At 35.0% G+C, this 26,031-nt stretch overlaps 3 protein-coding genes and 2 pseudogenes across 3 annotated transcripts; 2 read left to right on the top strand and 3 right to left on the bottom strand.

Moving 5' to 3' along the window:
• The first annotated feature begins 12,727 nt into the window (after nucleotides 1-12,727).
• On the top strand, nucleotides 12,728-13,449 carry LOC122312850 (annotated as a pseudogene).
• A 544-nt stretch (nucleotides 13,450-13,993) lies between these two features.
• Nucleotides 13,994-14,782, top strand: LOC122312849 (annotated as a pseudogene).
• A 970-nt stretch (nucleotides 14,783-15,752) lies between these two features.
• On the bottom strand, nucleotides 15,753-19,120 carry LOC122312847 (LEAF RUST 10 DISEASE-RESISTANCE LOCUS RECEPTOR-LIKE PROTEIN KINASE-like 2.2). The gene is made up of 3 exons (XM_043127492.1): nucleotides 18,119-19,120; nucleotides 17,746-17,778; nucleotides 15,753-17,023 (listed from the first exon to the last, which is right to left on the bottom strand). Exons 1-3 carry the CDS (start codon nucleotides 18,828-18,830, stop codon nucleotides 16,653-16,655), a joined length of 1,116 nt encoding a protein of 371 aa, XP_042983426.1. The 5' UTR covers nucleotides 18,831-19,120; the 3' UTR covers nucleotides 15,753-16,652.
• LOC122312557 (rust resistance kinase Lr10-like) lies at nucleotides 15,906-16,622 on the bottom strand. The gene has a single exon (XM_043127199.1). The coding sequence runs from the start codon at nucleotides 16,620-16,622 to the stop codon at nucleotides 15,906-15,908; it is 717 nt and encodes a 238-aa protein (XP_042983133.1).
• A 986-nt stretch (nucleotides 19,121-20,106) lies between the features above and the next one.
• LOC122314274 (zinc finger protein BRUTUS-like) lies at nucleotides 20,107-22,838 on the bottom strand. Its single transcript, XM_043129759.1, has 3 exons — nucleotides 22,230-22,838; nucleotides 21,070-21,264; nucleotides 20,107-20,987 (listed from the first exon to the last, which is right to left on the bottom strand). The coding sequence occupies exons 1-3, from the start codon at nucleotides 22,323-22,325 to the stop codon at nucleotides 20,592-20,594; spliced, it is 687 nt and encodes a 228-aa protein (XP_042985693.1). The 5' UTR covers nucleotides 22,326-22,838; the 3' UTR covers nucleotides 20,107-20,591.
• Between the last annotated feature and the right edge of the window lie 3,193 nt (nucleotides 22,839-26,031).

The following is a 26,031-nucleotide window of genomic DNA, read 5'->3' as shown; positions in this document are numbered from 1 at the left end:
ACATAGTTGAAACTGGGCTAGCTCTTCTAGCCCATTCCTCACTCCCTTTCTCTTTTTAGGCCGACGCTTTTGAGACTGCAGTTTATTTAATTAATCTTCTTCCCTCTCCAGTTACAAAAAATAAATCATCTTATTCTCTTGTTCACCAAAAAGAACCTGACTATAATTTTCTCAAAATCTTTGGGTGTGAATGCTAGCCCAATCTTTGGCCTTATCTTTCAAATAAATTAAATTTTCGATCAGTTTCTTGCTTATTTTTAGGCTACAGTTCATCTCACAAGGGTTACAAATATTTAGACCTCACCAAAAATCGCCTCTATATTTCACGTGATGTTATTTTTAATGAGGCATCTTTTCCATACAATAAATTTCGGCCCATTTCCAATTCACCACATCAGTCTGTCACCGTCCCTTTACCTATTATATAGCCTTCTCTCCTTGGGGCTGGCCCAAGCCCAATCATTTCTTCTAACCCCTCATCGTCTTCATCCTCCCGCACCCCTTCTCTAACAAATACTTCTCCCAATTCCTCAACTCCCTTAGCTCTTCCTTTCGACTCCTTAACATCCTCACGTCCCTTTTCTTTAATCTCTCCACCAAATCCCACCATTCAAATTCCTCCTCGATCACCCATAATTACAAGGGCTCACACCAACTCATCACGTCCTCGTGTGTTCACCGACGGAACAGTTCCTTATCATTCTCGGTCTTGTTTCACTACTACTATATTTGTGCTTGATGAGCCGTCCAGTTTTTCTGCAGCTTTAAAATTTCCTGAATGGTGGTCTGCTATGTGACAGGAGTTCATTGCACTTCAACAGAACCAAACATGGAGCCTTGTTTCTCCACCTCCCTCAACCAACATACTTGGTTGTCGATGGGTGTTCTGCACCAAAACCAAAGTTGATGGCTCGTTTGAAAGAAGGAAGGCCCGCCTAGTAGCTAAGGGGTACCATCAGCTTCATGGTTTAGACTACACGGAGACCTTCAGTCCCGTGGTCAAACCTTCCACAATCCATTTAATTCTCTCCATTGCAGTAACCCATGCCTGGCCCCTTCGACAACTCGATATTCAAAATGCTTTCTTGCATGGGTCGTTAACTGAAGATGTTTTCATGCAACAACCTCAAGGCTTCATAGATCCTGCCCATCCTGATTACATCTGCAAGCTTCACAAAGCGATCTACGGCCTTAAACAGGCCCCTCGGGCATGGTTTGCTCAATTAAGCACCTGGCTTCTTGATTTCAGGTTTACAGCATCCAAAGTAGATCCTTCTCTGTTCACTTTAATACATGGCACGGTACAAATGTATTTTCTCGTGTATGTAGATGACATTGTCATCACAGCTTCACACTCCTCTGCCATTGATGATTTAATCTCAGCCATGGGCCGTAGCTTTCTAGTGAAAGACCTTGGTCCTCTCTCTTTTTTTTCTGGACATTGAAGTTGACTACATGGCAACTGGTTTGATTCTTTCACATCGCAAGTATATCAAACAATTACTCATCAGAAGCAAGATGCTATTAGCTAAACCCATCACCTCACCCATGGCTGCAAATCTGAAGCTCTCCAAATTTGATTATCCTGATTTTGAAGATCCTACGCTTTATCGAAGCATAGTTGGGGGACTGCAATATCTGTCACTCACAAGACCCGATCTCTCATTCGCAGTTAATAAAATGTGCCAATTTATGCACACTCCAAAAATTGCTCACTGGACTGCTGTAAAATGCATCCTGAGGTATCTAAAAGAAACAATTAATCATGGTCTCATCTTCAAGCCTCAGAAAACGTTTAATCTTCAAGCATATTCGGACGCCGATTGGGGGGTCTGTCCCGATGATCGTCGTTCAACAGCCGGCTTCTGCGTATACCTGGGTCAACATCTAATTTCATGGAGCTCGAAGAAACAGAGCACGGTGGCTTGATCCTCTACAGAAGCAGAGTATAAGTCCCTTGCATCAGTGGCAGTAGAAGTCATTTGGTTACAAACTGTCCTTCGTGAATTGGGTGATTTTCTTCCCACTGCTCCAACACTATGGTGCGATAACATAGGGGCGACATACCTCACTGTGAATGCTGTGTATCACTCCAAAACCAAACACATGGATATTGATTTCCACTTTGTGAGAGATCGAGTTGCAGCCCAAACTTTGCAAGTAAAATTCTGCAGTTCTCAAGATCAATTAGCTGACCTTCTTACAAAACCAATTGTTGCGGATCGTTTTCTTCACTTTAGAACGAGTCTAAACGTGGTAGAAACCCCGTTCAACTCGAGGGGGCGTATCAAGCTAAGTGACTCTTCTGGTAATTTTTACAAACAAGTGAAGGACACTCTGGACAATATCAAAGTAACATAATGGCTGAAAGGTCCTTATTCTCACTTGTACATCAGCATCACAGAGTCTTCTAGAATACAACAGCGGAGAAAATTGTTAACCACTTTCTCTCAAGTTATTTGTAATGATTCTTCACTTCTTTATTAGTCATTTTTCATGTATAAATAGCACTCAATATCAATCAATGAAATCAGGAAAGTTTTTCATATCCTTCTATTCCATTCTGTTATCAACCCCAACAACTAGCAGGTAATTTCTCGTTCTCTCCATCTTGTCATTTTTGGAACTGAAAATAACCATATGGTAAGTCAGTTGCTTCACTGATGGTGTCGACCTTCGCAGAGGAGATGTGATTACTTGGCTTTACAGAAGAGAGGAAAAAAGGGAGGACACAAGGGCTCAAGTTTCATTGGAGAGATAGAGTTGCTTGGCTTCACAGAAAAGAGTGGTGTCAAGCTACACGAGAGAGGAGTTTGGGACAGAGTTGATTCATTTCTCAATGAATCCAGTCTACCATGTCAGGTGTAAGGTGTGAAATTATTGAACTAGCTGAAATGCACGAATTTTATTTATTTTTCACTTTTTTATATTAAAATTAACTCTGTAACAGCCCACTAGAAATTCAATTGTGGAATTTCTATTGACTTTAGGAATTTCGTGAAGACTCTATAAGCTTTCACGAATTCAGTAATCGCATAGGTTTTAGCCTGTCAACATAGTTAGTGTTATCACTCACTATGGTGCCAGAAATGCGATTTTAATTATTTGAGATAGTTAGAAGTGTCAGAATACATTACAGTCTACACCACTAGGCTTAATTGAATATTTAGGATTTTTCAGTACTAAGTTTATTACGTTTATTTTTGGAGTGAATAGTAACTTTGGTAAACAACTAAGTGCAGTGTTTTCAAAATCACAGTGTGAAATGTCCAAATTAGGTTAGCGAAATTTTATTTGGATACTTGGCAAGATCTTAACCACACATAATGAATAGTATTAGATACTTGGCACAAAAAGAAACCATTAGATGGAATTGTGAAGGAAATCAAGGTGTGAGATCATGACACCTAAGCAAAATACACATTTAGAAAATATCTTAAGAATAGAGATTTAAAATACACATGGAAAGATTTTAGCCACCTTACTCTTCCAAGTCTACTCCACATTTGGAAAATATCTAAAACTGATTTTTGTAGATATTATTGGATAGAATATTTTGAGATAATCTTTTATAGATATTTTGAGTAGGAGAAAACTACACTCAACTCTCAACTCCAGTCTTATCATCTTCCTTATCTCGTCCATAAGCATCTCCAGTCATCACCCACGAACTTATCTTCATTTACACGTTCATTTAAAAGAATATCAAACACTTTCTCTCGGACAGTTTTTAGGAGTTCTTTTGCACGCCCATTTCGAAACTTTTGTAAGTGTTTTATCATAAAATCTCATTCATATAAGTTGTTCCTTTTTTAGTCTAGTTTACATGGATATCTTATTTGCCCCATTTAAAAATCATTTGATCAGTCAAATATTATGTAAACTATAGAAAGGTCATTCTGGGAGATAAACTGGAGAATATGTTATAGTTTGGAGTTTTTGACCAAGCTAATGGATAGATATTGGTCTGAAATTTTTATGGAGTATTGTTAACATGTATATATGACTATTGGTTGAGGATTTTTGCATGATTAAATGTTTTGATGAAATATTTTCTTAGATTTAGAAACTTAGAAACTGGAAAAGGAAAAACAGTTTCTGTTTTGAGAAAGTTTAACTCTTTAGTGGTCTAAACCTATTCCAATGACTTTGATAATTTTATTGGAGGATTCTAAGCATCTTATATACATGTTATATTATTATTTTGAATATATTTGATGTTAGTTTCAAAGATATGAAATTTTATGTAAAGAGATATTCAAATAAGCCAAAGTGTGGATGTTCTTGGCTAAATTTATGTTTTGGTTAATTTTTAACCATGTGATCTTGAATTAGAAGCTTATATATGTTTTAGGACATCTTTTTAAACCATGTGATGGTTTGGTTTGAAGATCACATATTTATAAGTCATAGATCAAAAGGTTGATAAAAACAAGTTGGAAACAAAAAATCAATAGAAATAGCATATGAGAATTTCGGCCCTATGGAGTTTTAATAGTTGTGATTAGTTTTAAATTTTTCTAAATTGATATATGAATTGAGGATAAAATTTACATGCCTCATGTAAAGTTTGGTGACTTTTGGAGTTAGTATACAAAATCCTTAAGTTATGGGTAAAACGGTCATTTTCCTACATGCAGAGAATAAAATAGAAATTTTACTCTTTAAGTTAGTATTTTCCATATTTCAATTTATTAGTGATTTAGTGCTAACTTTTAAAATCACTAATTACAGTTCCTCATGATCGCGCTTAAGGTTTTATAAGAAACGCGGATATCGAAGTAAGTTAGCTTTTAACTTACTAGCAGTCTATTGTGTATATGTGCTAAGTAAAGGAACTACAGTGTATGTATGTGTGTTATCATATATGTCATGCCATGCCAAGTTATTACGTAATTATCTATTATACAGAATTTATTCTGTCATCAATTTTTATCTGTTACATAATATATTCTATTATGTATTACTGTACATTAAAAGTACGTCATGCTAAGTATGCCATCTATTACATGTATGTCAAGTCATGTAATATTCATTGTACATTGCAAGTATGTCATGTTAAATATGTTGTCTACTATATGTTATGCCATGTTACGAAATATTTCTATCTCAAGTTGGTCATGTATTTCAAGTTATGTTCAAGTCACGTTATGTTACGTCAGGGCTTCAATCCTTTCGTATTCTAGTCACGTTTCATCTTGATTACTTATGTATGGGGTCACAACAATTGTGACGCATACACTACGTGAGACACAGCAATTGTGACACGTAGAATACATGGGGCCACAACAACTATGGAGTATATATTTAAGCAGTTAAAGAATAAGTTTCCGTATAATACATGGGGCCACAACAACTATGGAGTATGTATTTACATGTAGAATACATGGGGCCACAACAACTGTGGAGTATGTATTTTTCATGTTAAGTCAAGTTTGTGTAAAATACATGGGGCCACAACAACTGTGGAGTATGTATTTTTCATGTTAAGTCAAGTTTGTGTAAAATACATGGGGCCACAACAACTGTGGAGTATGTATTTTTCATGTTAAGTCAAGTTTGTGTAAAATACATGGGGCCACAACAACTGTGGAGTATGTATTTACACGTAGAATATATGGGGCCACAACAACTGTGGAGTATGTATTTTTCATGTTAAGTCAAGTTTGTGTAGAATACATGGGGCCACAACAACTGTGGAGTATGTATTTACACGTAGAATACATGGGGCCACAACAATTGTGGAGTATGTATTTTTCATGTTAAGTCAAGTTTCAGAACAAGTTCATGATAAGTCAAGTTTCAGATCAAGTTCATGTTAAGTCAAGTTCAGTTCATGTTTCAATTTAAGTTATGTCAATTATGCTATGTTGTATGCCAAGTTATGCTTTAATTACTTATGAATTTGATTATGCATTTATGCTTTTACTGTCATCCATGCATTATTAGCCTGTGTGGAAGTTTTTTTGTTAACTTGCTGAGATTTGTAATCAAATCTCACTGTGGTAGTCCCAACTACCATTCCCCCCGAATGGTAGATCTTGTTACAGGATCTGAAGGAGAATTAGGAGCTGACCAACTAGATACAGTTGACTGAGCGACGATGCGACGTCAATGTTAATATAGTAGTTAACGTAAATTACTACTTGTACGATGGAGTTGCATTTCTAATACTTTTTGAATCATAATCATTTTGGACTAGTGTTATGATCTTAGTTGTTCAATGAGTCTTTATATATCAAGTATGTTTTAAGCATTTGAGATATTTTTAATTTGGTGCATAGTATTGCTAAAGAAATAATTTATCCGCTGTGAATATTGCATAATATTAAATGCATGTTAGGAATATTGCATCTTATATGTCATGAACGGGGGCAGGTAACCTTGTGTTACATGTCTCGACGCTTCAAATGTCTGTCCAATCCCAAACGGAATTTGGGGGCGTCACAAACTCTTCCTTTTTTTTTTTTTTGGGGAATAAAATCTCGACTTATACATTTATTTATTTATATATATAATTATTTATTTTTGAATATGCTAAGACACTCACCCTTCACGGAATGTTTCAACATTTGAGATTATCACAAAGTTGGTCAATTTAAGACGCATCAATTGATATGTGCTACAGTAATACCTTTTTTTTCTTTCTAAAAAATTCTTAATCGTTTATCGATTGATGAAATTTAATCAGTAACTTTTTCAATTGAAAGCTCAATTAAAACACGTTGTATTATTGAAAGTCGTCAAAGACAATAGCTTCAAGATATTGGACAATAAATTATAATAATATTATTGCTCTACGTAATATTATAAATAATTGAGAAATATTATTAATTATTAGTCTTTGTTGTCTAATTATAAACCTACTGATATGATCATATATATATATTAAATAATTTTAAATATAAACTATTTAAATAAATAATTATTTAAAATAAATGTATCACATTAATCCATATATAGCTAAACATGTTAAAATTTAAAATATTTTTTTTTTTTAAATAGTTTTGAAGTTAACTTAAAATGGACACATCAATCATTATTTATAATTCTTTTTTATCATTTTCACTTACTTTATCATTATATAGTTTTATTAACTATTCGTACTTTTACGTATGTTTGCATTCTACATAATTAGTTACGTACGTCGTCAAGCGTGACATCTACACGATTCAAATGCCTGTTCGGATTAAAATAAGATTGTCCAATAGTACTTCTTGTGTTCTGGCCTCTGGTTGCTCGACAATCAACATTTAGGTTACGTTTAGATATAGTAATAAGTTAGATGTTAATTTTTCAATTATAAATAGTAATAAGTTAAGATGATAGAGTAAATTTTATGAGACTCATCTAATATAAGTTTAGATATATTTAGATGTTAAGATTAGTTTAAAACTAGTTATGGGAAGTTAAAAAATATTATAGGTCCCACGTGTAAATATATGTTGAGTTGAAAAAAGGTTATGGGTCCTACATATACGGAAATTTTGAATTAAGAAGAGTTTAATATATAATTTAATAATTGTGTGTTTGAATGTTAAACTCAACTTAGAGCATTATTAATGGATTATGCATATGTAAAAAATAATTTTGATGAATGTAAGATGAATTTAGATTTTGACAATTTCATTTATATAAGTCTCCACATTGGAATAGTTTTTTTTTTATTATATAATAATAAAATAATATAAGATAAATTTAATTTTAGCTATTTTCATCAAATATTCTTCATATTGGATATCTATTTATTTATTATATAGTAATGAGTAATTAATAATTTAAAAAACATTTAATTTTTTAAATTATTAATTTATTTAATTTTATCATATTTTAATTATTAATTATTAGTTTATTTTATTTTATCACATTTTGCTATTTAATTTAGAGAAACTTATGGAAGTTTGTAAATTAGATAGAAAGAAGAGAGAATGTTATAAAAGTATAATAAATTAAGATTTACTCTTTATACAGTGTAGACCAAATTTAATCTTTTCTTTATCGATATTGTAACTAAAAGCTACAAATTTTGTTAATAGATAATTTATTGCAAGTGTGTTTTATATCTAATAGTTAAAAAGTACAATCTATTATGAGAATGCATAACCCGGTGAGAATATTCTTAAAAGTAGATTGAATTAAGTTAATTTTAGTATATTCGAATAACTAAACAATTTCGTATAAACGTAACGCGTGGATGGATATACGCGCCGCCGAATAATACATACATGCATGCTACGTACATAATTATAAGTATTTATTTATTTGTTCTAATTTATATTTATGGAGCTTATATATATATATATAAGGTAGCTGTTCTTAGTATATTATTATATCTTAATTAAATATCCTTGATCTTCGTCTTGAATTCAATGCGTCCACCTACTCTGCTCAGATTAATTAGTCACGCTATCCCAACGTACATGCCTGGAGTATGAGTTGCATCTCCAACACTTTTTATTATTAATTTATTATTATTATTATTATTATCATTATTGTTATATATTATTAGTATTATTAAAAGTTAGTTACGACCTATGTTTATATATATATATATATATATTTTGAGTATTGCCACATATAAGACTATACACCACACACCATGTATTTTTTTTATTTATTTTAAAATTTATTTTTTTAAACTAATTAAATTTTTTTACTCATTATCTATATATCAAACATTTGATAAAAGAAAAATATTTAAAAAAATATGATGTATAGTGTATAAGCTTATGTTTAAAATTTTTCATATATTTTATTCCACGAAATGAATCAAAGCATAAGCTTTTTCTTATTATCATGCATTAGATAATTTATTTTATAATAAAAGAGTTTTATAATCTGACATACAAATTCATCGATTTGTAATTATATTTTAAATATAATAGTTATTTTTTCTTAATAAAAAAGTGGGAAAAAGTTCTATTATCAAATTGGTACATAGAGTATATTATTTATATTATTTAAATAATAAGATTTAATTTATAAAATTTAAAATTTATTTTTTAAATCTAATTATTTCGTATAAATCCTTTAATTAATCTAAGACGTGTCATACCCACTTGCTTAATTGAAAAAATCACATCATGAATTGTGGTGGATGAGTCATCGGTCAATAATGATATCCATATCACCGATGAACATCATCATGATCTTGTTGTTAGCCCATTGGCGTACGGTTTACGTTCCTATCCTATCTTTTGGAGTAATGATTTCTTTAATGTGGACAGTGCTACCGGACTCATACATAACTGATGTCAGACTAATTAACCGATAAGGGTAAATGTATTTTTTTTAAAATTATTTTTATACAGTTTTAAATATTTTTTTCAAAAAATTATTAATTTATTAATATTTCCTTTCTTAGTTATTAAATAAAAGAATTAAAAAATAATAATTTGATCAGTCACTTTTATCAATTCAATTAACATATTTTTTAATATATATTTCTTATAATCTCTTTATAAAAAGTGAATTAATTCTACTATAAAAAAGCTTAAAATTTTTTTTTAGTGAAACATTCTATTTTACAAAAGCCTTTCACAAAATGTACACTTTAAACTTGTATCTAGCACTATTCTATCTTTTGTCATAAAATTTATTATTTATAATCACAAATTAATGCATGTTATATAGTATAATCCAATTAAATATAAAATTATATATCACATCAAAATATTATATGACAATTTAAAATGATATATATACGGATTAGTAATAATGTTTTTTTTTTTTTTATTTAGAAAGAGTATAGTCTGATTACACAAAAGTAATATTACAAATTGATGTAATTAATTGATATGATACCGAATTCATTAAATTGTAAAGTTTGACATTATTATTGCTATTGCTTGAGTGGTGCCGGTTTTGCAAGAATATCGGTCGACCAAGGATTACGATAAGTGATTCAGCGGTCATATGTATAGATGAAGGTCGATAGAATATATATGGACCAATGTTATCCGTTTTGGGTGGGAGCATTGCATGCATGCAGGTGCTTTTAGCCAGCTGTTAACGTTTTCCGAAAATGGGCTACTATAAATATATATATATATATTGGCATTTGATGATCATCTAAAGGAAGGAATCGATAAGGTGGAATTTTGGAGAAAATGACCGTTGCTAGCAGCTTGCTTATCCAATCCTATATGCATTAAATGGTTCCAACACTTGGAGCACAAGCACTGTCATGATCAACTAACTAGCACAAAAAAAGAAAGAAGACAAGAAAATATTAAGACAAGAAAAAAATTCCATTAATTTGTGTAGGGAGGCATTAACCATGCAATAATAAGTGGGTGCGTGTCCAAAAACCAACACCAGACATGGATATGATGGGATTCGAACCCAATATATATTTGCTTTGATATAATATAAAATTATTATTTATTTTAAAATTTAAAATTGATAAAAAAATGTAAGTTTAATTATTTATATTATGTTAGCATGATTCATACAAGTTATAACTCTTTCTCAATTAAGAAATAAATAATTATTAATGTATGAACCGGCCCCATGCAATATTAATGGATGATCATGATCTACCTCATTTGTCGCAAGTTATTGCCACCAATTTTACTAAAATATTAGAATATAGGTCCTAGATGTCATTTTAATAACAGCACGCATTGTGGGGAAAGCATGCATCTTTTTTCATCCGCATGTTATTCCATTTTTGATATTAGAGAATTTGAGAAGGGATTGATGAACTTAAGACCTCACTTATGGAGGTTGGGTCTCATGTCATCTAAGCCTAAGCTTTTGGCTTCACATGGTATTCCTAACTAATTAACAAAGAGTATATATATATTATATGTTGTCTTAGTACAATTATTGTGCGTATAATTTCGTATCTGTTGACTGCAGCATGCAATCGTCTGAATTTGCCTAATTGGTACTTACACTGTCTTTAAACATTTTACATAAAAAGAAAAAAAATGATAATCACGGGTGAGGTTGATCCAATATCCATTGTCTATATGAAAAAAGAAAATAAGTAATTTATTCATAAAAAGATTACGTACATATAAAAATAGACTCATAAAGTGATGTAAGTACTTGATGCAGTACGTTAAATTATAAAATTATTTTTATTATAAAATAAATCTAATAAATAATATAAAATCCCATCACTTTATAAATTTATTTAGTATCGACATCGAATCTATGGAAAATATTGGCTGCGATATTGTGGATATATAGGACGACGTACGCATTCACCAACAGCTAGCTTTCTGGCTGTCAAGGATTCTTTAAAATCTGTATTAATACAGATTTGGACGTACGTGCTTAAACCTGATAAAAGAATCATGATCCATGCACTATCACCGATTAATGCATGAATCGTTTCATGGTAATTGCAGTACCACTACTCCAAATACTCGTTTAATTAAGATCATGAGCATATAATATAATGCCATTAATTAATTAGTTGGGTCGTCCTGATCATCTCAGACGCTATCTAAAGTAGTTGTATACTTGTATTTCATGCGCAGATCATCTAGTACTGCAGTAGTCGTTCGTGCTAGCTAATTGTTTTAATGGCGGACCAGTGGAGGATTTTAATGGAACACGTCCGTACGCGTGGTCTTCTAATATTTGTTGGCCACGCAGCATAATGCACATCCCCCGGCCCTCCTCTTCAGAGCACCGGGGAGGGGTAGTGACTTTAGCTTTTATATCAATGCATGCAGTCCTAATATTTTTCTTATGCCTTTTCAATATATATATATATATATATATATTTGTATATAACTTTTTTCATCAAACAAGGGCCCCGAGTCCCTTGAGCGTCGTTCATCAGGAGTCTACGTACGTACCTTTAGTCCCATGTTACTAAACAAATTGAACTTATATATATATATATATATATATATATATAATATAGAATATAGAATTTGGGAAAACAACTCGTGAAAATATTAATGACCTTACTTTCTAACTTTAGGCACGAAGGATTTTTAGTTGAGTGGAACCGAAGATCGGTGCAAGACTTATAGTTGAAGCCCAGCCCAAAGCATTTTAAACGAGAAATGTCAGAAAGTTTAGAAGAGTTTATGGATTTACGATTATCGTCAAAAGTTAGCAGGGGTTTAACCATCTGAATGTGAGGCATCATGCGGAGCATCTGGCCCAGCAAGATAATTTACCGAAGGTAACTTTTGCTTTCTCAAACACCTGCATTTTCCATGAAGGGCTACACAAGTATAACATAATATATTAGTTGGTTAGTTTCCTTGTATTACGTTTCAAAGGGGTAGAGTTCTTGAGTTTCTCTTGATCCATGCAGTTGAAGTTTTACCTATTGTGTTAGACCTTTCTTTTTCCCAAAGGTCCGCCCCTGAATTATGGACATTTCTTTTGGATGAACCATTAAGGAGGACATTGCTTAACTAGAAGTTGGCAATTAAGTTTGTTCCTCTGTAATCTGCTTTTCCATATCCTAACATACACATGATAAATGTGATCTCTCCTGGCCCCCATATTCTCGTGTATATGAGCCCGTGAACCCCAAGGCTCATCACCCATGCATCCGTCCATGACAGAACGTTATTAGCCTTGCTATCCACACTACTCCTGGCACTTCCCATGTGCCCTTGCATTATTATAACCTTTGTTTGATTCAAAAGTTTTTAGATCCTGCCCGACTACCTTGGGTCATAGGTTAAAAACATGAACGTATCGAGAACTTGATCTTACATTAATGGATCAGATAAAGCTAGATAAAGATATGTAGAAGTGTAAGATCACTGTTTTGTTTGGAAAAGAACTCTGCCTTCGTATTATGAACGTTATAAGGGGAAGTAGTTTCCATGTAACCACCACCATCTTCTTTTGTCTGTCACTGACATTTTTAGTGATGACATTAGGAATTTTCATCAACAATGGTGTTAAAAAATTCCCGTCTTCAGATGAGTCTTACTTCCTAATGCCACCATTGCAGCCTTCATCACGTTCTTGCTGTCTCTGCAATAATTCTTCATCTGCTACTTCCTTGCAGCCCAACCTGTTCAAATATTCAAGTGGAAGTAGAGCTTTAAAGGATTGGAAGATAGGTCCCGAGGAGCTAATGTGGAGAGCATCAATGGTGCTGCGAATCAGTAAGTACCCTAAGAATCGGACTCGGAAGGTTGCGTTCATGTTCTTGAGCAGGGGAAGCTTGCCATTGGGACCATTATGGGAAACGTTCTTCAAGGGGCATGCAGGGCTTTATTCGGTTTACCTCCATACTGTTGAATAAACCCCCCAAGTGTGAAATGAGTTTGGGTTTGCAGTCACCAACTCATGCTCACCCACCACCACCAACCACCACCTACCATTCTTAGGCCACCCACCCTCTCTCAAGTCAGAAGAAACTGCAAATGGTGGGCTGCTCTCTTCTATAAATAGGAGAGAGCTCAGATGCAAAGAGAGCAGTGGGTGAGGAGAGAAAGAGGGACGTGAGAGAGAGAAATAGAATTTTGTAGAGTGTTTTGTAAATCTCGTACAAATTCTATAAAAGAGGCTCTAGTGGACGTAAGCAATTTGTTGAACCACTTTAAAATTGTTTTGTATGATTTTTGGACAGGCCGGATGCACAACACATACTTCACCTGAATTCACCAGAGAGCCACTAGAATCCTCGGTGTTTTATATGGGGAAGAAACAAGCAAGGTTATAAATTTATGATACGCTCTTCCATTAAAAAATGAAAGAGTTTTGAGATTTTTTTTTTTTTTGGGTTTCATCAGCAAAAAGGGTAGGAGAGATCGACCAAAAGTTGGTATTTTCTGTATGGTTGTTACCATGGTAGCACTGCACTCGCTCAAAAATTGAACATTAGAGCCTAGCTAAATGGTGCAATTCATATAGGGACGGCTTCTAGTACTCCCTCAAGTAGGGAACCAGAAATGCTTTTTTTAAGTCCTAAATTTTATTATTCCATTCATACTTGCTTTTGTGTCACATGTTATGTGATTGACACATGAAACCACTTAAAATGTATTACATCAATAAATATGACAAAAAATGACAAGATTTAAGATGCAAAATAGCATCATACACAACCAATTGGCTAAGTTTTTGTTAAATTTAATTTGGATTGTATTATGTTTTGCAGCACATGGAATGGGGACAAGCCACAATGATGGATGCAGAGAGGCGCCTATTAGCTAATGCCCTACTTGATTTCTCCAATGAAAGATTTGTGTTGCTCTCTGAAATATGCATTCCTCTATTCAACTTTACAACAATTTACAACTACCTCATCAACTCTAACCATAGTTTTGTTGGCTCATTCGATGATCCACGACCCATGGGTCGAGGGCGGTATAATAAGCACATGTGGTCGACAATATCATTATCTGACTAGCGTAAAGGCAACCAATGGTTTGAATTTCACAGGAAGCTAGCCGTAGAGATAGTATCAGATGTCACATACTACCCCATTTTTGAGGATCATTGCAATCCTCCATGTTACATGGATGAGCACTACTTGGCAACCCTTGTGACCAAAACTCACTCGGACTTCAACTCAAATAGAAGCATCACTTGCGTTGATTGGTCCAAAGGTGGGTCTCACCCAACAAGGTTTGTTAAGAAGGATGTGTCCGAATGATTTTTTAATTAGGTGAGACATGGATTTAATTGTACTTAAAATGGTAGCTTGACCACAGTTTGCTTTCTTTTCACGAGGAAGTTTCAACCAAACACCCTAGAGGCTTTGCTAAAAATAGCTCCAACATTGCTTGGGTTTAATCCTTAAGATAAATTTTAGCCCTGTAAAAATTGTATGGCCAAATTACTTATTAGCAATATCTATTTTTCAAGTAATATAATCCTTTTGCAAACAGATAAACTCAAATCAACCAAACATCATAGCGCCTTTGCTAAAAATAGCTCCAACATTGCTTGGGTTTAATCCTTAATATAAATTTTAGCTTTGTAAAAATTGTTTGGCCAAATTACTTATTAGCATTATCAGTTTTCCAAGTAATCTAATCCTTATGCAAATAAATCAACTCAAATCAAGGTTTTGTCCATCCTTGTGATAATACATAAACAGACCAAAATCAGCGAAAGCTTCCAAAAAAGGGTGAGGAAAATAATTCTAGTAATTATAAAACATATCATTTCTAGTCTCGATCAGCCCAAATAATATGATGGGACCGAGCTATCAAGCCAAATAATACTGCATATTTTAAGCAATCAAAGTTAGGCAAGTCTTCAACTGAAGGTGCATCAGCTGGCTAATATTTGATAAAACTAAAAAACATACACCATTGCTTTTGAGAATTAAGATTTTGTATTCAAGAAAAAGATTCTTTTTAGGGCACTATAGAACTAGAGTGAGATAGAACCATTGTAGTCGAAGAATCAGCTTCTAATCTTGACGGGGAAGACAAGAAAGGCTTAGGAGGGATTTGTAAGAAGTTAAGGCTCATTTCCAACATTTCGACAACTCTACTCATTCCAGGCCGGTTTGATGGGTTAGTCTGTATGCTCCAACATTGCTTGGGTTTAATCCTTAATATAAATTTTAGCTTTGTAAAAATTGTTTGGCCAAATTACTTATTAGCATTATCAGTTTTCCAAGTAATCTAATCCTTATGCAAATAAATCAACTCAAATCAAGGTTTTGTCCATCCTTGTGATAATACATAAACAGACCAAAATCAGCGAAAGCTTCCAAAAAAGGGTGAGGAAAATAATTCTAGTAATTATAAAACATATCATTTCTAGTCTCGATCAGCCCAAATAATATGATGGGACCGAGCTATCAAGCCAAATAATACTGCATATTTTAAGCAATCAAAGTTAGGCAAGTCTTCAACTGAAGGTGCATCAGCTGGCTAATATTTGATAAAACTAAAAAACATACACCATTGCTTTTGAGAATTAAGATTTTGTATTCAAGAAAAAGATTCTTTTTAGGGCACTATAGAACTAGAGTGAGATAGAACCATTGTAGTCGAAGAATCAGCTTCTAATCTTGACGGGGAAGACAAGAAAGGCTTAGGAGGGATTTGTAAGAAGTTAAGGCTCATTTCCAACATTTCGACAACTCTACTCATTCCAGGCCGGTTTGATGGGTTAGTCTGTATGCACCACAAGCTCACTATTGTCATCTTTTTTGCATTTTGTCGATCCTCTTCAGTCATGAGACCATTCAATGTTAGTTCTTCATCGAGTTCAAGGCGCCTATAAACCCAATATGGAAAGAATATTTCACTGGTACGATCAACCTCAGTGTCTATATTCTTTCTACCTCCAACCATTTCCAAAATCATCATTCCATAGCTATAAACATCTGATTTGTGTGAGACCCCTCCAAAGTTTCTACAAAATACTTCTGGAGCTATATATCCTGCAGTTCCTCTTGCACCCAACATTGATATGATACTTTGTTCTCTAGGGCATACTTTCCCGAGGCCAAAATCCGAAATCTTTGGGCAAAAGTTCTCATCTAAAAGAATATTGTGAGGCTTTATGTCAAAATGCAAGATTCGATTGTTACAACCTCTATGCAAGTACTCCAATCCTCGAGCTATGCCAACTGCAATCTTATACAATGTTTCCCATTGCAATTGATGATCAGATGGTGAATCTTTTTTAAATATGAACTTCTCTAGAGATCCATTAGGCATAAATTCATAAACAAGAGCTCTTTTGGAACCCTAAAAACAAAAGCCCCTAAGAGTAACAATGTTGACATGTGAGGTCCTACTAATGCTGGCAACCTCGTTTATGAATTCCTCTCCATTTCCTATTGATCCTTTCAAAACTTTTACTGCCACCAAAGACCCATCTTGTAACTTCCCCTTGTAGACACTACCATAACCTCCTTGGCCTAATTTATCTTTGAGGAAGTTGGTCATTTTCTTTATATCTGAGTAACTGTATCTTCTTATACCAAAGGGTCCATTATTCCTTAGAAAGGCTTCAACATTTTGATGTGTTAGACTTTCATTGTTTAAAATGGATCTAAACTTTCGCCTGAATCTGAGGCCAATAACTATTAGAACTCCAATGACAACAGATAAAGTGGCTGTAATAAAAGAAAAAAGTATTATGAACTAGCTCATAAATCAGAGTAACTCAAACAATGTATTTAGGGAGTCATGGAACTAAGCAAAATAGGCTTTCTTTAGGTAATTCCAGAGGAAAAATGAAGCAACAAAAATTACAAAGATGCCCTGATTCTACTATCTTAACGGGTAAATGGGTTAACTTTTGATTAACAAGTAGACGAGAAGCCTCTGAAGAATATCATGGAACTGGAATAAGTTATGAATGTAAGTAGGAAGTCTCTCACTAGATTCCTTATATAATAAATGCCCTATAATTATAGAAATGGAGAAAATTGAGCGATTGACCAAAGTTCATGACAAAATTAGGACTTGCAATTAATTTATATACCACGAAGACACAATAAACCAAGCATTTCTGTATTAATCTCAAGAAATGGGAAGGTGTGGCCGGATTTGGATCTCAGGGGCAGAATTATTTGTATTGTTGGTGCCCCCAAAGTTTAAGGAACTAGGGTTTTATTTTTATAGCCTCACACTCCCCCCTTAAAAAAAAAATAAATAAATACAACAAATACAAAATGAACATTCTTTCTTGTTGGGACTCTGCTTCTATAGGAGACAGGTGGGTGGGGGTCGATGACATATTATGATGGAATATTATGATTTCCATAAGCAATCAAATGGCACGTGTGAATATCAATTTAACAGAAACAAAAATTAGATTGAAGAGGCAGCTTACCCAAGGCTATCTCCAACACTTTACTCTTCTTCCCTGCAAAGGAGATACAACAAAATGGTGTTAGTTTGAGAAGAATTGGGCATCGATCCCTTGAAATCTTAAAAGGGTTAGTAACAAAGCAACGTCAGCCAGCTCATGTCGATCCCATACAGATTTCTTTCATTGCGACAAAGTTATTTCTAATATTTGATGATCTCATCATCTAAATTCAAAACTAATCCGAATATATAAAGCTTAGTGCTCATAAATATATATCATTGTACAAACACAGTACTCGCTAGCACCTGTATTAGTAATAACTAGAATATAAAAATTAATAAAAAAAGAAACTTTCTTTGTGGCCGTCTCATGAATGGATTTGTGTATCCCATACCTTTCTTTGGACAATTAAATTTTCTGTCGAGGTTAACCGGGCATTGACCTTCTCTCTCATCGCACTGGTAACAATCTTCCCGCACATGCACTAGAAGTTCGAACTCAGCGGGTACTATTGGTGGTCCTGGTTGATACGGGTCACTTCCCTCTGTCTTATTATATGGGAGATGAATAATGGAACATCCAGAAGGAATACTCTCTCTTGGAAGACGATCGTAGACTTTATAATTGTCGTTGCACTTAATATCGTTCGATTCTGTCTGGTCAATACTAGATTCGACAGTGTGGTTGCATTTGAACAGGGTCCGAATGGGTGAATCGAGTTGAAAAGAGATGGATGGAGAATTGGGGGGGATGGTCGGATTGGTTATGAATTCGCATCTACCGGAAGACACGTTCTCGGAAAGCTTCTGGTCCCAGACACCCAGGACATAAGCATTAGGCTGTTCATGACTACTTCTAATGCTTGTAAGTTCGTACTGTCTTCCACCGATCACCAGTTCGATCGTCTTGGTTTCATTTCTACAACTTACGATGCCAACACCACATTTCGAGGCTTCGATATTATTGATGAATGGGAAGCCGATCCTCTCCAGATCTCCACAACGAAATGGACAGAAGTTATGGGGGTATGTTTCTACATGTCCGGCCGAAAGAAGCAACCCGAGGTATGAAAGAAGAAAGAAAACAACAAGGGAGACATAAGCCATTTCCCAATTAAACTCCCAATTCCCCAGCAACAACCTATTACTCTACGGATCGATAAAACAGACAAGTGTTTGGATAATTATTTTTGTTGTTCCTGCTGGCTTCAGATATATTATGGAGTTTCTCAGTTTAACACGGCAGTAGACTCGGGAACTGGAGAAGGGGAGACTTGTAAAAGCAGGTCGTGGTCTGTGCATTTGGAAAATCCCTTCAAACTTACCACACGGCCGAAGAGTCCGAGGAGGTGAGGAAGTATCCTCCTCATTTTCTGCATTGACTCGGACGAGAAAGACTCGACTCCTTGACTCTGTCAAAAGCTGTGAACTTTTAAAGATTTCTATTTTAAATACAAAATTTTCATTTTATTATTATAATTTTCACAAATCTTTTTATAAAATATAATAAATAATTTAATTTTTTTTTTAATTTTTTTAAATCTTAAAAAATAATAATTTAAAATTTAAAATTCTTATATAAAAATTTTCAGTAGCCAAACCGAAACCATTTCTCATGAAAACCAAGGCGGTTGGTATCAAATTTTTCACCCTCGAAATGATCAAAATCAATCAAACAACCCGTAAAGCAGATATCATGAGCCACGTTCTGGTCTCTACTTCTTGTGCAAACATTGATTAGTTGTGAGCCGATCCTGACCAGATCTCCACAAGGTAAAGGATGATAGTTCTGAGTGTATGATTCTTCTTGTCTGGCCGACAGAAGCAACCCGAGGTATGAGACAAGAAAGAAAGAAAACAAAGAGGGAGATAGAAGCCATATCCCAATTAACGGAAATTCTTGTAACAGTCCACGGGCATGGCCTGCAAAAGCAGTCCTAAATGAAACGCTTCGTTTCATCAATAGATTAAACGGAGCGTTTCACAAGGAAGTGAAATTCCTTCCTTCCTAAGTGAAATCTAGAGCAAAGCAAAGGAACTCGCCGTCACCCTCGCCTTCACTTGAGCAGATCCCTTGGCCCATTGACGATGCCGTCCCCTTCTCTTCATTGGCATACATGCGTGTTTGCTTAGCACATCTGTTGCTGTCAGTGGCTCTTTCGAATTTGGATTGTGTGTAGCTTAGGAAATGGTTTATAAATTATGGTTTGAGGTTTAAGAAAGGTTATGGGTTTACTCAATATACTTCTTTTTGGTGTTTTTCTTTTGGTTAGGACCCAAAAACAATGAAGAAAAAGAAGGATGGCTTTGTTTTTATTTTGGCAAGTGGGCAATTCAGCACCCACTCAATCTACTATCAGGGAAGATCTTAAACTCTCTCTAGCCAAGGTTCGATGAAAAAAAAAAACTTCAAAAGAACCCAAGAATCCATGAAGGCAGAAAGCTAAAACATAAAACCTCATCATATTCAGAAACTCTTGAGGTACCAAATCAAGCACTTTGAGGTAGTTCTGCCCCTGAATGGTGAAAAGTAACCCAAAAGAGCTCATTTTTTAGTCTCTAACAATGTCATGTATTTATGAATCATTCATTCTAATCGTTCTTTCTTTTTTCTACCTTATTTTTTTTTTTCTTTTTTTTTTGCATTTCCTGTTCCCGTTTGGGTGGCAACTGGTGTCCCTCACTATTTGAAGTCTTCCATACTTGGAAAAGATCTTTGAAGAATAAAAACAGGTTCAAGACTTCCACTAGGCCATGCAAAGAAGGACTGCTATATGGAAATTCCTAGTCCTTGTCCATAGGGGCTCATTAAATACAGCACAATTGAAAGTTTATATTCAGGCCTTGGGGACTCATATGTTCCAGTAATTAAAAATAGGAGCACCGCATAAAACCAAACCTGTGAAAGATGCAGACTTCTGCAATGAATTGCAGCCTCTTGTTGAATGCAACAAGATCAGAAAATTTTCCAGATATTTGGATCGTCCTAGCCACCTTAGCTATATCATTCAACTCTCTTTTTATTGCATTATGCCAAAGCAATATTTCATCTATAGGATAAGACATACTGGGTTTTGTATGATCAAGATTTAGCTGCATATACTTCCTTTTACTGGTTTTTAAAGATTTACATGCACCGTGCCCTTGTTCAGTTTGACTGATAAAGGTGCTAGTCCTGGAATCTTGACATCTGACCTTAAGATCATCTTTACAACTTTTACGCATTGCAGAGACAGTTTCCCCTTCAATCCAGGCAAATACAACCTTCACTTTAGACAAGATAAAGTTAGCATACCCTTTTCATAAAAACCATTCAAAATGAAATACCACCAATAGGAGCCCTCACCTGCTGAAGAAGCTTCTCTTCTGGGATTATCTCGCACAAACACTTGCGCATATCCTGACGTTCATCAGATGATATAGAGGAAGAAAGCCATGGCAGAAATTCTGCCATCATGTTCACAGGAATGCTACAAAGAAACTGCCACACCAAATTGGCCTGCTCTTCAATTGAAAACTTCTCAATGAGCAAGGGGAAAACCTGCCAAACAAAACAAATGGTGATGTCCAAACTTATTTATGACTCAGCATGCAAAACTCTACATAAATGACTGGAAAAGTTTGAAGGTTGTATAAGAACAGACTCAGTAGCATGTGTTGTGCAATAAAGAGCAACACACCATCCCAAAGACTTTTTGAGTAATATGCAGAGAGCTCATTATCGACTGTCAAGTCGATCGAGAGCAATACATAATCTTAACATGCAGAGAAGTTGGAAGGAGTTAACCACCACTAATTTTGAATTTTCTTCAACTTACATTGCGTTTAGAGATAAGAGGAAAAGAAAGGGGAAACACTTAACTCTAGGTGATTTGGATGGACATGGAAAGGAGAAGGGATCCTTTAACAACTCTCTTCCCCACCATACTTTTTCATCCAAATGTAGACAGAAGTAGATGGAAACAAATGATGTTAAGATAGATTCCAAAAATAAGTGCAAAATTCTGTCTTAGCATGCAAGTAGTGATGAGTACTAACCTTGGGCAAGAAGCCTTAAGAAAAAAGTAGGCCATAGTTCAATAGCTTATTGTTAGGTTCCAGAATCATTCATATGTTGTAAAAGAAAAAATTGCAGCAGGAATCTGCGCGTGAAAATCACAGGTGCCTGATACACATTATAGACATGTTTGGGATATATTACATCATGTTCAGAAGAAAGAAACTGTTGAAACAAGAGAAGAAGAGGATTCTCTCTTTATATATATATATATATATATAGATTTTATTAAGTAAGAAGATATTTTATTGATATTGAAATAGGCATAGCTCAAGTACACAGGAAGTATACAAAGCCTCTCTCTTTATATATGTGATGAATCCAGTACGCATGATTGATTGTATATTTTCAAATTTATAGTTTAACATTCATCAAATCCAACAGAGCACATCCTAGACTACAATGATAATGAAGCAAAGCTATCATTAGAAAAATGAGATAACAAATACCTGCGCCTCTTCCTTGGACATATGCTGGTTAATTGATGTTTGAAGAGTTCCAGTACAAGAGGCTAACTCCCTTATATAGCTTTCTTCATTTTGCATATTTGACTCCAGTAGAGAAAACAACTGATCAAAAGAACAATTTCTCCCTCATGTTCTAGGGAATAAGTTCGGGCAATATTCTTCACACGGTTATCTAGAGCTGGAAAGATGACCTACAATTTCAGATCTATAAAAGATATAATAATATCTTAAGAGATGTAAGGCATCTGAAAATAAAAAACATTGCAAAGGTGAACCAAGAGCTGCCCAATACAATCACATGTAAGGTGCCTCAACGTGTATACAACAAAATGGAATTATCCAATTACAAAGCCTTAAACCATGAGAAAAAATAATCTATTGAGGTAACTGCAATTCTTAAAGCTTGGACATTCATTCCATGGTCAATAGTTAGGCCAAAATTGGGAAATCTTTTATTATAGATGTTTATTGAGAGACCTATGGATAAATTATATAATAGAATTATATAAAACTAAGACCAGAATCTGTCAAATGGATTCAATGATCCTTTCAGAGGATTTCCTCCCATTTTATAGAACGAATTTACATGGCTATGTACTGTCTATTTTGAGCGGGAATATCATCTAACATGTGATTCCTTCAATTACGTCTAATACTTGACAGCACTGTGTGTAGCACCACCTAACATGTGAGGCCCTAAATTACGCCTGATATTTAGCAGTCATGTGTAGCCTACAATCTACAATACTACAACTATACAATATTAAAAATAATGAGAGGATTGCTGTACGTTGATAGCCCCCCTCAAATGGATGCGGGTTGATCAACAAGCATCAATTTGCTACTTAGGAAGCAATGTCGATGACGAGTGAGAGGCTTGGTGAAGATACCAGTAATCTGTAGTTCAGTGGAAATATGTAGAAGAGTGATAACACGAGCTTCAAATGCTTCACGAATAGAGTGACAATCTACTTCAATATGCTTCGTGCGCTCATGATGGACAGGATTGGCTGTGATCTGAATAGCACTCGTATTGTTGGCATGTAGAGGCGTCGTATCGTTCTCAGAAAAATCTAACTCAGCAAGCATACCTCGAAGCCAAATAATTTCAGAACAAGCTAAAGACATGCTCGGTATTCAGATTCTGTAGATGACTTAAAACTCTGTCTTGCTTCTTACTTTTCCAAGAGATTAATGCATCACCTAAGAACACACACCAACTAGTGATGGAGCGACGTGTATCTGCACAACCAGCCCAATCAGCATCACTATAAGCAGTAAGACGAGTCGAATTGCCAGCCGGGAAGAATAAACCACAGGCAGAAGTATCCTGAACATAGCGTATGATCCTACGGACAACAGCGAAATGAAGGTGACGAGGAGTCTGAAGAAATTGACTGACTTGTTGTACAACAAAAGAAATGTCCGGTCTAGTAATGGTGAGATAAACAAGGCTACCCACCAACTTCCGATATAAACTGGGATCAGCAAGTAAGTCACCCTCCTCTTTGCGAAGCTTGACATTTAATTCCATGGGAGTATCAACAGAAGTAGCTTCCTGTAATCCAGCTGTAGCCACCAAGTCACTAGCATACTTATGTTGATTGAGTGAAATACCAGAGGAACTACGATGCACCTCAAGACCAAGAAAATATGTGAGAGATCCAAGATCTTTCATATGAAAGGACTCTGAGAGATGACTCTTGAGCTAGCCAAGTAAAACAGAATCGGAACCAGTAATCACAATATTATCAACATAAACCAATAGCACAACAATACCCATATCTGATTTCCAAAGAAACAAGGAAGTGTCATACTTGCTCTGCTTGAATGAGAATTCTAATAAATTAGTTCGAAATTTATCAAACCAGGCCCTTGGAGCTTGTTTGAGACCATAAAGAGAGCGACGGAGCTTACACACATGTGAGTTTGGAGAGGGTTCTAATCCCGGGGGTGGCTTCATATAAATACATTCTTTAAGATCCCCGTGAAGAAAAACATTCTTGACATCCATCTGATATAGTGACCAATCATTGGAAGCAGCAAGAGCTAAAATTGTACGAACAGTGGTCATCTTAGCCATAGGAGCAAAGGTTTCTTCATAATTGACACCATATTCTTGATTATTTCCAAGTGCAACAAGTCAAGCTTTATAACGATCCAAACTCCCATCAGATTTAACCTTAATGGAGTAAACCTATTTACAACCCAGAGGAACTATGGTGGAAGGACAAGGTGCAATGTCCCAAGTGTGATTGGCCTCTAGAGCAGTAATTTCTTCCTGCATAGCTTGTAACCAACAATCATGCTTGACAGCATGTGAGTAGCATGTGAGAATATTAAAATTGGACAATGTAGCAGTAAGAGCAGAAGCAAACCACTCATACCTATCTGGAGGTACAGATACTCGAGAGGAGCGACGTGCCGGGTGCTCTGAAGCTACTGTAATGGACTGATTGGATTAGATATTGGTTGAGCCACTGGAAGAGACTGTGGGCGGGAGCGTCTTGTATACACAAGACCTGGTTTAAAGCAAGAGTTGATTTGATGAAGATCTGAAAACTGTTGCTCAAAAGATGGGAGGACCACAGTAGAAGAAGATAGCACAGATGACACAAGAAAGAAATGTTGATTTTCAAAGAAAATAACATTTCTAAAAATGCGTGTACGATGTAAAGTAGGGTCATAGCAAACAAATCCCTTTTGACACACATTATATCTCAAAAATGCATATCTAACAGATTGAACAGATAATTTATGTCGCTCATGAGAAGGTAAATGAACAAAACATATACATCCAAAAATACGAAAATTCTCATAACTAGGTTGTGTAGCAAATAAGCGAAAATAGGGAGACTCCATGTGTAAAACTTGGGACGGTAACCGATTAATCAAGTGAGTAGTAATTTTCAAAGCCTCAACCCAGAACATGGATGGAACAGAGGATTCTAATAAAAGAGTACGTACCACATCAAGAAGATGACGATTTTTACGTTTGGCTACTCCATTCTGTTGGAGAGTAGCAGGACATGTACGTTGATGAATAATACCTTTAGAAGCCAAGAATGCCTGAAACTCAGTAGACAAATATCCACCACCAGAATCTGTGCGTAATGTCTTAATATTTTCAAAAAATTGATTTTCAACATACGCTAAAAACTTAGTGAAAGTTTGAAAAACTTCAGATTTAGCGCAAAGAAAATAAACCCAAGTGAATATGCTATAATCATCAATGAAAGTCATATAATATTTAAATTTTTCATGTGAACTAACAGGGGAAGGTCCTCAAACATCACTGTGGATGAGATCAAAGCAGTGAGAGGCTCTACTAGCATTCAAAGGAAATGGAAGAATTTTACTTTTACCAAGTTTACAAGAATCACACTCAAGAGATAAAGAGGGATGTATTTTATTATCAAGAAAATCCGAGTGCAAGACATGAGAGAAGATTTGAGTGATAGGATGACCTAAACAACGATGCCACACCATACTCAGATCAGGAACATTATTACAAGCAAAAGACTTAATTAACGAGACTGAAGAAAGTGCTGGAACAGGTAAAAACAATGGAAACAAGCGCCTCACTTTAGGTTCCTTCGCGATCGGCTTCCCCGTTACCTGGTCCTACATAACACAAGCATTACCAGAAAAATTAACAGCACAATTATTATCAACTAATTGACCACCAGAAATAAGATTTTTGGAAAGTTGAAGGGCAAGAAACACATCAGTAAATTTGGAAGAGACATCTCCGACAGCAGCGATGGGCAAAGAACTGCCATTG

Source organism: Carya illinoinensis, chromosome 6, assembly GCF_018687715.1.
Source record: "Carya illinoinensis cultivar Pawnee chromosome 6, C.illinoinensisPawnee_v1, whole genome shotgun sequence".
Lineage (NCBI taxonomy): Eukaryota > Viridiplantae > Streptophyta > Magnoliopsida > Fagales > Juglandaceae > Carya > Carya illinoinensis.
This window is presented reverse-complemented; position numbering and strand designations above follow the sequence as displayed.